Raw genomic sequence first — 13356 nt, forward strand, 5'->3', positions numbered from 1 at the left:
CGATGCTGCGAAAGTGACGGCGCATATCATGCTGAAAAGGAAGGAAAGAGAGAAACTTACAATAAGATGGAATTACTTGCGGTTTTAACGGAGGAAATATTCCGAGGAGCTTCTATGGAATGAGAAATGTTGCTGAAGAAATGTTATCCAAGTCGCGTTAAAGTTATATCTTCGAATAATTATGTGGACGTTTGTCCTCTACTTTATGGAACCAGCCTCTTTCTTAGAACTTTTAGTTTTTTTTTAAATATCTGTTCTTCTCTTTTAGATAATTTTCTTTCAATTAGTGACCAGAACGACTTTAGAGTATGAGGCACATTTCTTGTTATCGCATTGTTAAAGAAGATATGGAAATTTATGAGTATTATGGTAAAATGATTTATCATTATACATGATTAACTACGAGTGCTCGCTAATGTCGATGTATATCTCAATGATAAAAAGAAAGATAGCGACAAAGAAGTTTTCATAGAAGAAAAAGTTTCGCTTCCTGCTGATCATGATTCGTTTAATCGATAGAAACGTATAATTTATTCACTTTATCTTCTCTCGCGTATCTTTTTAATTGGATAATTTACTTCAATATATTTGATCAGAATGTGCGTTCTTTCACGTACACGTGCAAGTGAGTCATACTCATTAGCAAAACCGCAATTGCAGTTTTTATTGCTCTTATGTGTTCTTTTTCTTTGTATTAATGCAATAATTATTATTGATGTAAATTAATCACAAATATTATTGTATATTGATAGACGTTGCTATGTCCAATAAAGAACTGATTATCTGGATTGGTAGAATGTTTTCTATGCACATTTTGAGTGAGATACAGAAAGCATAGCTAATCCGTAATTACTGATTCAAAAAATGATTCAAATAAATGTAGTATATACAAGAGTCAACTAAATTTAAACTTCATCTTTATTATAATTCTATATTTTCTATAAATATTATACTTTCATTATATGTATTTTATAATCACTGTACCATTATATAAGTCATGAATAAAATATTGCCAAAGTTATACTAATGCATTGAAAGAGAAAATTATCGTCGTTACAGCAAATTAAATAGTAAAATATGGCATTTTAATTGACTGCAGCAGCCAATTTCTTTCTTTTAATTTGCATAAATAAACTATTTACTTGTAAATTGTTAATTTACTATATACAGGGTGAGGCATTTAAAACAGGTCATCTGAATAACTCGCTTGTTTTTAATAATAGAAGGAAAAGTATCAAATGGAAGTTGTTTTGTTTTGAGGGGCACGTAATGTCATGTCAATAATTGTTTTGTAGATGGAGGCGTAAAAGTATCAGAATGTAAATAAAAAAACATATCACTCTATTAAAAAAAACAGATTTGACATTTACCTATTCTTTACGCCTATTATCCACATCACATTATGTACTCCTCAAAACTAAGCAACTTTTGTTTGATACTTTTCCTTTTATTGTTAAGCGAGTTATTCAGGTAACCTGTTTTAAATGCCTCACCCTATATATAAGGTTAAAAATTTTAAAAATTCATGACCTTACAAGTGCATTGAAATTATAATTTTTGATTACAAAAAATGTCTTTCCAACGTACGGTGCTGCGTGTCGTTGCTGATAGTTTCAGTTATGTTTGTTCTCAACGTATTCAGTTATGTTTGTTCTAAAACGTATTCAAGATATATTATAAACAATTTTGTGGTATTTTATACGCATATTATTAATTCAAAAAATTAAATAAGTAATAAACATTAAATTAGCCTTAATCTAAATACAAATCATGAAAATTAATTACACGCAACTGTATATAAAGGCGCATTATTTCTTTTTTTTTGCAAGTAAGTAATCATTAATTGCATACGATAATATGTCTCTGTATACACATGCCATAAAAAGAGCTCAAACTTAATTAAAGCAAAATTTAAAACATGAAAATTTTTTTGCATTTACCTTTACGTTTATTAATATACATTTATTAAATTGAACTTGTGATATAACTTGTGATAATAATTTTTATAATATGTATCACGATATAATAAGTAAACTTTAATAACGAAATATATGTTATGACAGTCTATAAAAATATTAAAGACAAATTAATCATAATAATGTAATAGAATATATTGTGTTAGATATTTAATAACAAATTTTTGTTATTTTAGGTTGTGGTATTACTTATCCGTATATTCCAGTTTACGGAAGGCAATTAGGTATTTCACCGTTAGTATTGGGTATCATTTGCACAATTTTTCCTATACTACATCTGATAGCAAAACCAGCGTTTAGCTTTTTAGTAGACTATTTTGGAAATTGGAGAAAACTAATTTTTATGGTGTTCGTCATAGCAACAGGTGGCTCTTATATTATAATATTTTTTTTACCATTACCGAGTCCTATGTTACTGGATCAACATTTGAAAAATATTTCGTGTACATCTCTATCATATTGCGATATGGAATATGTAAGTTTTCATTTCTTCACAGTTCTAAAATTTTTCGAGATAATTTGTTAATAGTGAAACTATAATATTGCTTAAAAATATTAATTTATATTAATTTAATAATAATTATTAATCATAGAATTCAAAAGATTAAATCAAATATAATATGTATCAAATATATAATAATATGCCTACATGAGTCAGTACAGATAATATAAGTGTGTGTATTTAATTTTATTTATTTAAAAAAAGATATGTATACGTTTCGACTCTAGTTTCGATTTAAAAGTTTCTCAGACGTATAATTAAAAATATTTTTTATTAATATATATATTAGTAATATCTGTATACTATAAAATTTTGTTAAATATTTTAAAAGTGTATAAAACAGTTCTTAATAAGATTTAATTATTAGTACTTGTTAATAGAAACAAGTTTAGTTTTATCTTTAATTTGTTATTTGTTTTTGTTTAAGCATGCATCAGAAATTGCATCGTGTAACGGTACAATAGACACTACATGTCATTGGATATGTAAAGACACAAATTTTTCCATGCGATTATCTTTTTATACAAATCAAAACAAAGTAATTGTCTCGCCAAATTTTACATGTTTATTAAACATTAATGAGACGTTATTGTGTCAGAAAATTGTAACAAATAATTATAATTGCAATATTGTTTGTGATAATTTTGAAAACCAATGTATATTCACATCTATTACTTTTTGGATATTTATCCTTTTGTGGTGTCTTGGCGATTTTAGTTATTTTACTTCCCTCGTTATAAGTGATACTATTTGTTTTAGTATATTAGGTATGTAATTTTATAAGTATAAATTTTTTATAATTAATTGCCAAAATATTATATCACTTAACCACACTGATTGAACTTTCGTAATACAAAACTTTAAAGTTTTATGTAATAAATCATATAGAGGAAAAATATTATTTTTAAATTATAGTTTATTTTTTTTTAGGACAAGGGAAACAATCGAATTACGGTAAGCAGCGATTATGGGCTACAATTGGTTATGGTATTGCTGCATGTTTGTCTGGATATATGATAGACTTATGGTCGCACAAGGGAATTTATAAAACTTATACACCAATACTGGTTCCTGTAGCCATATTTATTTGTATTGATTTGATATGCTGTATAAAATTGAAGGTAATTGTTGTATGCACTTTGAAATAAAAAAAAACAAACCAGATCATTATACAATGATTGCGTTTAGGGGAAAAAACAGCTTTAAAACTGTAAAATTCTTGAATATGATCGAGTTTTTATTTAAGTGAGGAACTGAGAGTAAGACCAATTATAAAGAATACACAGTTGCAAAGCTGCTTTTCCTGCTGAACGTAGCCAATATAACACATAGTTTTGTCATTATATCTTCATATTTTTTATTATAAATCATTGTTACAGATGTCATTTAAATCAGGATCTACAACTATAATAAAGGATGTGACTATGCTTTTGAAATCAAAATCCGTCATTATATTTTTGTGTTTCGTTATATTCTCGGGGATGCTTAATAGCATTAAGCGTACCTTTTTGTTATGGTAGACTTGCATCTCTATGGCAACATTAAATTTTTGCTTATTTGCTATTTCAGAAAGTGTAGAATCAAATATAATTAATTATATTTAATGTAAAGTAATTTTATAGGTATGTAGAAGATCTTGCTGTTACAACCAATTATATGAGCAACATTAAATTGATAGAAGGTTTAATTACAATGACCGAAACGTTCGGTGGTGAAGTAATATCTTTTTTCTTTTCTGGTAATGTTATCTTTTATTACACTTTGCACTTAAACAATAACGTAGTTAAACACATTTTTTAATAAAAAATTAATATATTGAGTTCTTTTTCTTCAGGTAAAATAATAGATAAGCTAGGATATACCTATACTTTGATATCGTGCTTTGTATGCTACGCGTTTCGGCTAGGATTAATATCTTTATCTACAATACCATGGTGGATACTTCCAATAGAATTACTTTTACATGGGCCATCGTATGCTATCTGCTTAACAACAATAACAGCGTACGCGAACTCAGTAGCACCTCCAGGTAGTTCAGCTACTGTTCAAGGACTTATTCAAGGCATGCACGACAATTTTGGTAAGATTATACAATTATATGTATACTTATTAATATCTAATAATTTATTTTGTCATAAAAAGACTGTACATAATAAATATTAATAATATATGTATATAAATATTTTTGTAATTTATTAGTCATTAATGTTATTATGGTTTGTTATTGATTTTGATATTTCTAGGGTTCTTGATTGGTAATTTGGTAGTAGGTGTTTCATATGAAAAATTTGGTGGTACAATAACTATGAGAATATTTTCAGTATTCGCAGCGTTATCTGCAATAGTATATTTTCTTTTTCACGTTCTCTATTTAAAGCATAAAACATCAGGTAAAAATGTCAAGTAATTTTAGTCGTATTATGAGAAACTTTTTCAGAATATATTCGAAGCGTAACAGATTTTTCTTTTATTGTAGATTTGCGCAACAACATTGAATGGAGAAAACCGGATGATGCACAGAAACACTGTGTAATAGCAGGAACGTAATATATTTTTCATACATTTTTTTATTAAAGAAAATGAATATTTAAAACGTGTTATATTTGTTTTATATTTGTGTTTTAACAATTGAAAAAAGGACTTTATTTTTAAATATAATAGCAGCATAAAATAAAAAAGTATCATGTCCGAGAGACTGGATCCGTGTATTCTTATGTATTATATTTTGAATTGAGGCACTCGCGGTTGATTTTCTCGCGTTAACATATATTGTTTAGAGAAATGAGTTTTGTTAAAACATCAATTTGTGATTTAAAACAAGTGATTAAAAAAAATATATATGTATATATAATATAGAATAGCTCAAGTAATACAAATTAAATAAAAGTATGTTGAGAAGGGTTACAAACCAAAGTATTATTTTGATATTTAATACAATAGATTTATTGTTCGTAAATAAAGGTTAAAATGAAAATATAAACATAATTAATAAACAGACGTTTCAACTTCGATAGCGTGGACGCGGGTCATTATCAATGTTAAATATATAACAAAATTTAGACGGTTGAACAGTAAATAATAATTAAGATTACAGACATAAATTAAAGAGTCGCTCCTAAAATTCTTTTTTCTATTATATGTCGCTGTGTAAAGATCTTTCATATCATTCGCAATGGTAAATTATAAATCCGTTAATGTACAGAAAATGTAATTAAAGCGAATTGGTGAAGTATAATTTGTATAGATACAAATACTTTTAGTTGTGTGTCATATGTATAAAAGTATAGTCAGAATATAAAATTAGTCAATATATAAAATGATGCATAAAGATTAAAGAAAATTGCGATTAATCTTTCAATTGTGCCTAAAGTGCATGTAGGCAGTCGAACTGCGTAGGTAATAATTCATGTATAAGCAATCAATTTGTAAGCAAATGGAGTTCTCCCGATTCTTATTAGCTCTATTTCTCATTTTTTAAATTTCTAAACTCAAAACACCTTATTTGTTAAACTAGTTAAAAAAGTTAAACTAGTTGTTCGCCGATTCCTTATCACCATCTACAATTGAAAGAGCATTGATAAATAATAATTGATTACACATGCAGTGCACGCACATTGGTAAATCATTATTTATACAACGGAGCTCCAGCATTTCTATTTTCTATTAATTATTTTCTTTATCTTATTTGCTCAACGAGATAATGCAGAAGAGTAAGCATTTTACTCGCTAGTAAGAGATGACTTGAATAGACTCACGATCGTGTAAGTAATCTGTTAATCTGCGTATTTATTAACTTATTTTATTACTTTGTTTACATTATACAACTATATGTATAACAAATTTTATTTAAAAATTAAATACACATTGTTATTATAAAACGTACATACATCTCTCTCTACTACGAATTTAATTAGCTTTACAAATGAGTTGTTTATACAAATAAAGAAAAATATTGTATTCACTATAATTAACATATGATGTATTATGTTAATATGTATTAACATATATTAACATATTGTATCATAATTATTTGGAATTTGTAATGTGTACATAAGTTTTTAAAAACTCATTTATAGTTTTTGCAGAGTACTATACATTACAGTCGCAACGAATGCTTGCGATTATATGTGAATACATTTACTTATATCTAGTCTGTATTTTTGTATATTCCGTTAAACTCATAAAGTATGGAAGTGTGAATATATTTTTTTGTTTTATATAGTCGAATGAACATAATGTATTACATAGTGTGTTTGTAAAAATTCTGTGTAAAATTGTTACAGAGTAATAAATTGCAAAGTAATAAATTATATTTGTTTTTACAAATCATGCAAATAAATTATACGCAATTGCTTATAAAGATGCACTACTTCTTTTTTCTAGGAAGTAAGTAAACATTTTATTTAATATATTTATACACATACACACGCACACGCATGCATGTACGCACACAAAGAATATCCTATTTTTAAACAGTCAATTCCCAGTAAGCTATAAATATTAGAACAACATTTTGAAACATTAATTTTATATGAATTGTATCTACGTTTTTATTTAATATTTTATAAGTGCGATTTTAAGATATTAGCTAATAATATATGTATTATAATATTTCCGAACATGTAAGAAAAGTTTTAATAATATAAATTCTGAATATTTTATAACTATAGAATGTTGAAAGAATGTTGTTGAGACATTGCAGTATTAAATGTTGATGCATAAATGTTTTCTTAAATTAAATTTCTGTTGATTTTTTAATATTGATTATTATTAATATTACTCCAGCGTTAAAATAATATTAAACAAGTTATTATTAAAATTACTTACCCGGGAGTAGTACGCGATAATTTGTAGTTGGACGTAATGAAGTAATTTTTTCGAAAATTATTCGAAAACTATTAAAACATAAAAAATTTTTTTTAACTAAAAAAATTTGTTTTCCAAAAATGTTATTGGTAATAAGAGATTTATTTCTGAAATAATGTACATAAAAAGAATAATAGCATAAATTGAATAAACAAAGTGACACTTTTTTTCGGATACATTATACCTTCCTGCAATCCTATTATTAACCACTTCTTAATGTTCTTCTGTCTTTTTTTCTTCACATTTTTATTATTGTTTTATTTTAGCATTAAACATCTAGCTGTTATTTTCTTTTCCTTCTTATTTTTTCACCATTTTTTCTTTTTAGCTCATTTTGTTAAATTATTAACGACAAAGTAATCGACAACTATTTTGAATATTCAATTGCAAAGTAGTTATATAAGAAAAATTTTTTTATAAATTGAATAACTATTTGTACATCACAATGTAAAAATTATGTCGACTTCTGTCTGAGGTATTGTTTATTTTTAATTTTTTAAAAATTTGTTCTTATTAAATTTATGTACGGTTTGTAACTAAACAATTATTTTTGATTGAGATACGTTACACTATTAAACTTCAGTTTTCCGAGTTATGGTAAATATAAGTTTGTCTTGTTTGTTTACTTTTTAAGTTCTAGTGACAAAATGGCAACAGTCTGCACATCTCACGATACTGTTATGGTATAATTGGTCTTCACGGTTTTGAAGACTATTTATACTATAGCCTAGCGTTTTGACGTTTTTATGTAAACATAATTACAATGATGAATTAGTAAGAAGTTTTAGTACTGTTTTAAATTTACATTTTTACTGACGTTTGAATATATTTAATTATCTTTTGACTTTAATATTATATATGGTTTACAATATAATTATCATTTTATTTAATATTAATAATGACCTGATGTTGGCATTTGTCATTATGTATGAGTTTGATTAATTGTTTATCTTAGACTCGCCATTTACTTTGTTTTGAAAAACAAATAATTTAGTATTATATGTGCAACATCAAAACATCTATATCACAAATAATGCTTCAGCTATAAAAACACATACTTATTACATACAATGAAAAGATATATATATATTAAAAATAAATTTTTATTTATTAAATATTACATTATTAAATTAATAGATTTAACAAATACTAGAATCTTTTTACGACCGTACAATTGATTTTTGGGGGGGACTACATACGCAGTATATAAAATTCACACAATTATAATAAGCACTGTGATCCAGCTTTGACCGTTATTGGTTACTCATTATATATCAATGAGAGACAAAGCATTAATTACAATTGTTTTTCTTATTTTAGGTGCAGGCCCTGTTTTCCCATTTCTACAAGTCTACGGAAAACAACTTGGTATTTCACCATTAATTATTGGTAGCATCAACGCAATTTTGCCAATATTAACTTTAATAGCAAAACCAATATTTGGTTTCATCATGGACTATTTTCAAACATGGAGGAAAGTGATTTTTCTATCATTGCTTGTTATTGCAAATAGCTGTTATGCTATAATACTTTTTTTACCACCATTGCCGGGTCCAATTTTATCTGAAAATCACTTTCAAAATGTATCTTGTGAAACTTTACCACATTGCAATATGAAATATGTAAGTTTTTATTTATATTCCTTAATTTTTCGATAAGTTTAATAAAAATTAATATAAAATATTAAATCTTATTTTACGGCGACGAAAAACAATATTTACGTTGCCTGAAATAACGTTGTTCCTATTACATATGACAATTATTGCGAAGAATATTATATTAAAGTCTCAGTAGTCTAAAAATTAGGAACCGCGCTCGCACGGAAAATGCAAGAGATTCGGGTTCAATTTCCGGCTAATATAAAAATTAATTTACAGATTTTAATGTTTTTGACATTAAGATCATTCTAAGATGTATAAAGACTAAAGAGCGTCAAATTTTTTAATTACTAGTTAATTTAATAATTGTGATATTACTGTGGTAGTTTATAATTTGAAACGGCCATTATGAACAGTTATTTAAAATATGGCCGTTCATATATTACGTACATAACTGGAGGAAGGGGGTCGTACATTATTATTTCCTTATGTAAGATTTTTGTCTGTTGCTGATAAAAAACGACGAGCAATATTTACCAAAAGCTTTTAAAATTTACTGCTGACGTAATGGCCGTAAAATAGATAATGATAATGATTAGTATGCTTCAAGTATGAACAGAAGTTGACAAAACTTAGTGGACTAATGGCCGCATTCAAATTACAAATACTGAAAAACTGTTTCGGTACTTAGCTTAAAGAACTACATACATAGTATACAAATTTACACGGAATTATAAAAGCACATAAGATCCGGTTAGACAGAGACATTATATTTTCTATTAATAAAAATGTTATGATATTATAACTAATAAAGAATTATTTGAACTTTATTTTAAGTGTTATTTTCATATTATTTTTTATAATCCACAAACTTCTAAGTATTAAAATTTATATTATAAAACATATGTGTATTATATTATATATATAATTTAAAATATATTGTAAATATGTATAACTTTAAAATTTTTCTTAAAAGTTCTAAAATACAAAACCAATTATATCTTTATAATTATTAATGTTTTACAATAAAAAATGTGTTTATTTATAATTGGTTTTTTACTAAAGCATGCATCAGCAATTGCATCGTGTAACGGTATGAAAGACACTACATGTCATTGGATATGTGAAAATACGAATTTTTCTATGCAATTGTCTTTTCATGGAAACCAAAACAAAGCAATTATTTCACCAGATACTACATGCTTATTAAATATAAATGAGATATCATTGTGTCAAGGAAATTTAACGAACAATTATAATTGTAACGTTACTTGTGACAATTTCAAATATGAACAATGTCTGTATACATCTATAATTTTTTGGAGTTTTGTTCTTTTAATGTGCATTGGCGAAATTGGTTTTTTTGTTTTCATCAGTATAAGCGATGCGTTTTGCTTTGTCATATTAGGTATGTGATTTTTATAAACATAAATTTTAAAACTACATTGTAATTCTTAAAATTTACCATATAAATTAAACTTTTGCAATAATATTTTTTTATGTAATAATATTACATAAAGAATATTATTTTTAGTAGTGTTTGCTTTCTTAGGGCAAGATAAACGGTTGAAATATGGTAAGCAGCGATTATGGGGTGCAATGGGTTACGGTGTTGTTGCATGTTTATCTGGATATATGGTAGACTTATGGTCATACGACAAAGTCTACAAAAATTATATACCGTCAATGCTTCTTATGCTGGTATTTACTTGCATCGATTTAATTTGCTGTATAAAACTGGAGGTGATTTTATGTATTGTTTAAAATAAAATATCAATTAATAGTTTTATTTTTATATCTTTATATCACATCATAGATTTTTATTGCAGCTACCATTTCAATCAGAATCGACAACTATATTAAAGGATGTGTTTACACTTTTGAAATCAAAATCAATCGTTATATTTTTGTGTTTTTCTGCATTTATCGGCATCCTTAATAGTATCATGCGTAATTTTTTGTTGTGGTAAACTTTTATCTTGATCGGCGATATTAGATTTTTGCTTGTATACAGTGTAGTTTAATTTTACAGGTATGTAGAAGATCTCTCTATTATGACTGGTTATATGGACAGAATTAAATCTATAGAAGGTTTGATTGTAGCGGCACAGAGTTTCAGTGGTGAAGTAATATTCTTCTTTTTATCTGGTAACATATATTAAATATTTTTATATTATAATTACATAAATACATGATGCTTATAACTAAAATTGTTTTTCTCTAATAAATGTAATATTAAAATCATCTTATTTTTTAGGCAAAATATTAAAGAAGCTCGGCTACGGTTATACTTTTACATTATGTTTCATATGTTACGCACTTCGGTTGGGCTTAATATCTGTAGCGCCAACGCTGTGGTGGGTTCTTCTTATAGAATTTTTCATGCAGGGACCATCGTATGCACTCAGTTTTACAACAGTAGTAGCGTACGGGAACGTAATAACACCCACTGGTGCCTCAGGTACCGTTCAAGGACTGGTTCAAGGCATGATTGATGGTTTAGGTAAGATTCTTTACACAGTATTATACATATTTATATTTATCAAGTTTTATTTTATCTACAAAAATATAAATAATTTGTAAAAATAATATCTATATGTATACATATTATACATGTTATTATATATGTTTTGTCATCAATTATAATTAATATATATTGTTGTTATGAAATGTTACTAGGATTCTCGGTTGGTAGTTTGGTAGGTGGTATCTTATTTAAAAAATTTGGCGGTACAATGACGATAAGAATATTTTCAGTATTTGCGGCATTTTCTGCATTAACATATTTTATACTTTACATTTTATATTTGAAGCGTAAAACAGGTAAGGAATTAAATAATTTAATACTTTGATATATAACGTATTTCTTTAACATATATGTAAGAAGATAAAAGATTGTCTTTACAGTAGATACACGAAATAATATTAAATGGAGGGAACTTGACAATGCACGGAAACATTGTACTGTAGCAGATACTTGATACAAATTTTTTTAAGTTTTCTTATAAAGTATAATAAAAAGAAAAAATATTGTTAAACAATTTTGTCTTATATATAAGAAGAATGAAAAAATGTTTTGAGTATTATATAATAACACATTAAAAAAAATATAATAACATTGAATTTATTCATAGATTTTCTATTATCAACTTTTAATGACAGCTTTTTAAACAATTATATGTCATTTTTATTAAAATATTTTTAATATTTTAGTGTTTAATTATTATAGTTTAATATTTTTATTAAATAATAACATAAATATTAAAATATATACAATTGTTTAGATTTACGTTCTAAATAAATATTAACTAACATATATTGTAAATAATTTATTACAAGTTTACAAGTGTAATAATTGATAATTATAGTAAATTAAATTGCTAGCTATCTTACTTATATTATCACGATAATTAATGTTTTATATGTATAAAATATGGAATTATATGGTATGAAAAAAGAATAAATTATATATGTCACTTAATTAATAAAAATTTCATCACTTTAGAGTATAAATAGTTATTCTTTTCTTAGCGATGATATCGCTTTAATCTGCAAATCATCATTATATATCAGTATATTCGCGATTTTATCAAGTTTTATTTAGGTGTGATAATCCTCAACTAAAGATTAACGCCTAAAAAAATCCTCAATATATAATAAAAATGACTTTATTTTATAAAATTAATTAACTCAGTTTTATTTCTTAAATACGTATTATTGATCTGTATCGTATTTTAAAATATACGTGACAAAATTTTAATTAAAAAAGAAAGTTTTCTCTCTCATTTGTAAATTAATTGTTTTTATTTTTCTAAGCGGTTCCACTTATTTAAATCTTGTACGTCATCCAATGGTGCTGAACTTCTGCAATCACGGAAACTGCTACTTCCATAATCCATGCATGAACCGAACCATGAAATTAAACAATTCCCAGTATATAACGCATTGTTATAGAAATTACAGCTGCATATTCGTTCTATTTTTAATACATCAATATGATTTTGACAAGTATTGATTTTGACTTGTCAGTATTTAAACTTGCTTCTAAAAATATATATATATTTATTTTGTCAATGTTGAAAAGAAAATATTTTTAAAACATTGATGCTTCCATTGATGCTTTTTGTATGTAGAACCTATACTATATATAACAAATTGCTAAATACTTTCTATTATCGCCTTTCAAAGTAATATTTATCACCTACGTAAGATACTCTCTTTACCTTAAAACACTGTAATTAAAAATAATATACTATTGCGTAATACAAAACAGTCAAACATTTTTTTAATGCTTTAATACTTTAAACAATTTCATTTCTACATTTGACTTACAACTCAAAGAGCATACGTTAACTTAGTGCATATTTACAAGAGGACAAATACAAAAGTTAAACTTATATATATATATATATAT

General features: G+C 25.8%; 2 protein-coding genes across 2 annotated transcripts; both read left to right on the forward strand.

The window, feature by feature from the left end:
• Positions 1 to 1770: 1770 nt before the first annotated feature.
• LOC108771347 (major facilitator superfamily domain-containing protein 6) lies at positions 1771 to 5034 on the forward strand. The gene is made up of 9 exons (XM_018536589.1): positions 1771 to 1828; positions 2153 to 2451; positions 2906 to 3245; positions 3409 to 3599; positions 3858 to 3994; positions 4101 to 4216; positions 4313 to 4558; positions 4722 to 4868; positions 4955 to 5034. Exons 1-9 carry the CDS (start codon positions 1771 to 1773, stop codon positions 5023 to 5025), a joined length of 1605 nt encoding a protein of 534 aa, XP_018392091.1. The 3' UTR covers positions 5026 to 5034.
• A 1772-nt stretch (positions 5035 to 6806) lies between these two features.
• LOC108771343 (major facilitator superfamily domain-containing protein 6) lies at positions 6807 to 11923 on the forward strand. The gene is made up of 9 exons (XM_018536586.1): positions 6807 to 6864; positions 8665 to 8966; positions 10008 to 10350; positions 10495 to 10685; positions 10772 to 10908; positions 10975 to 11090; positions 11200 to 11445; positions 11622 to 11765; positions 11850 to 11923. The coding sequence occupies exons 1-9, from the start codon at positions 6807 to 6809 to the stop codon at positions 11921 to 11923; spliced, it is 1611 nt and encodes a 536-aa protein (XP_018392088.1).
• Positions 11924 to 13356: the final 1433 nt, after the last annotated feature.

Source organism: Cyphomyrmex costatus, unplaced genomic scaffold (assembly GCF_001594065.2).
Source record: "Cyphomyrmex costatus isolate MS0001 unplaced genomic scaffold, Ccosl1.0 scaffold157, whole genome shotgun sequence".
Classification (NCBI taxonomy): Eukaryota; Metazoa; Arthropoda; class Insecta; order Hymenoptera; family Formicidae; genus Cyphomyrmex; species Cyphomyrmex costatus.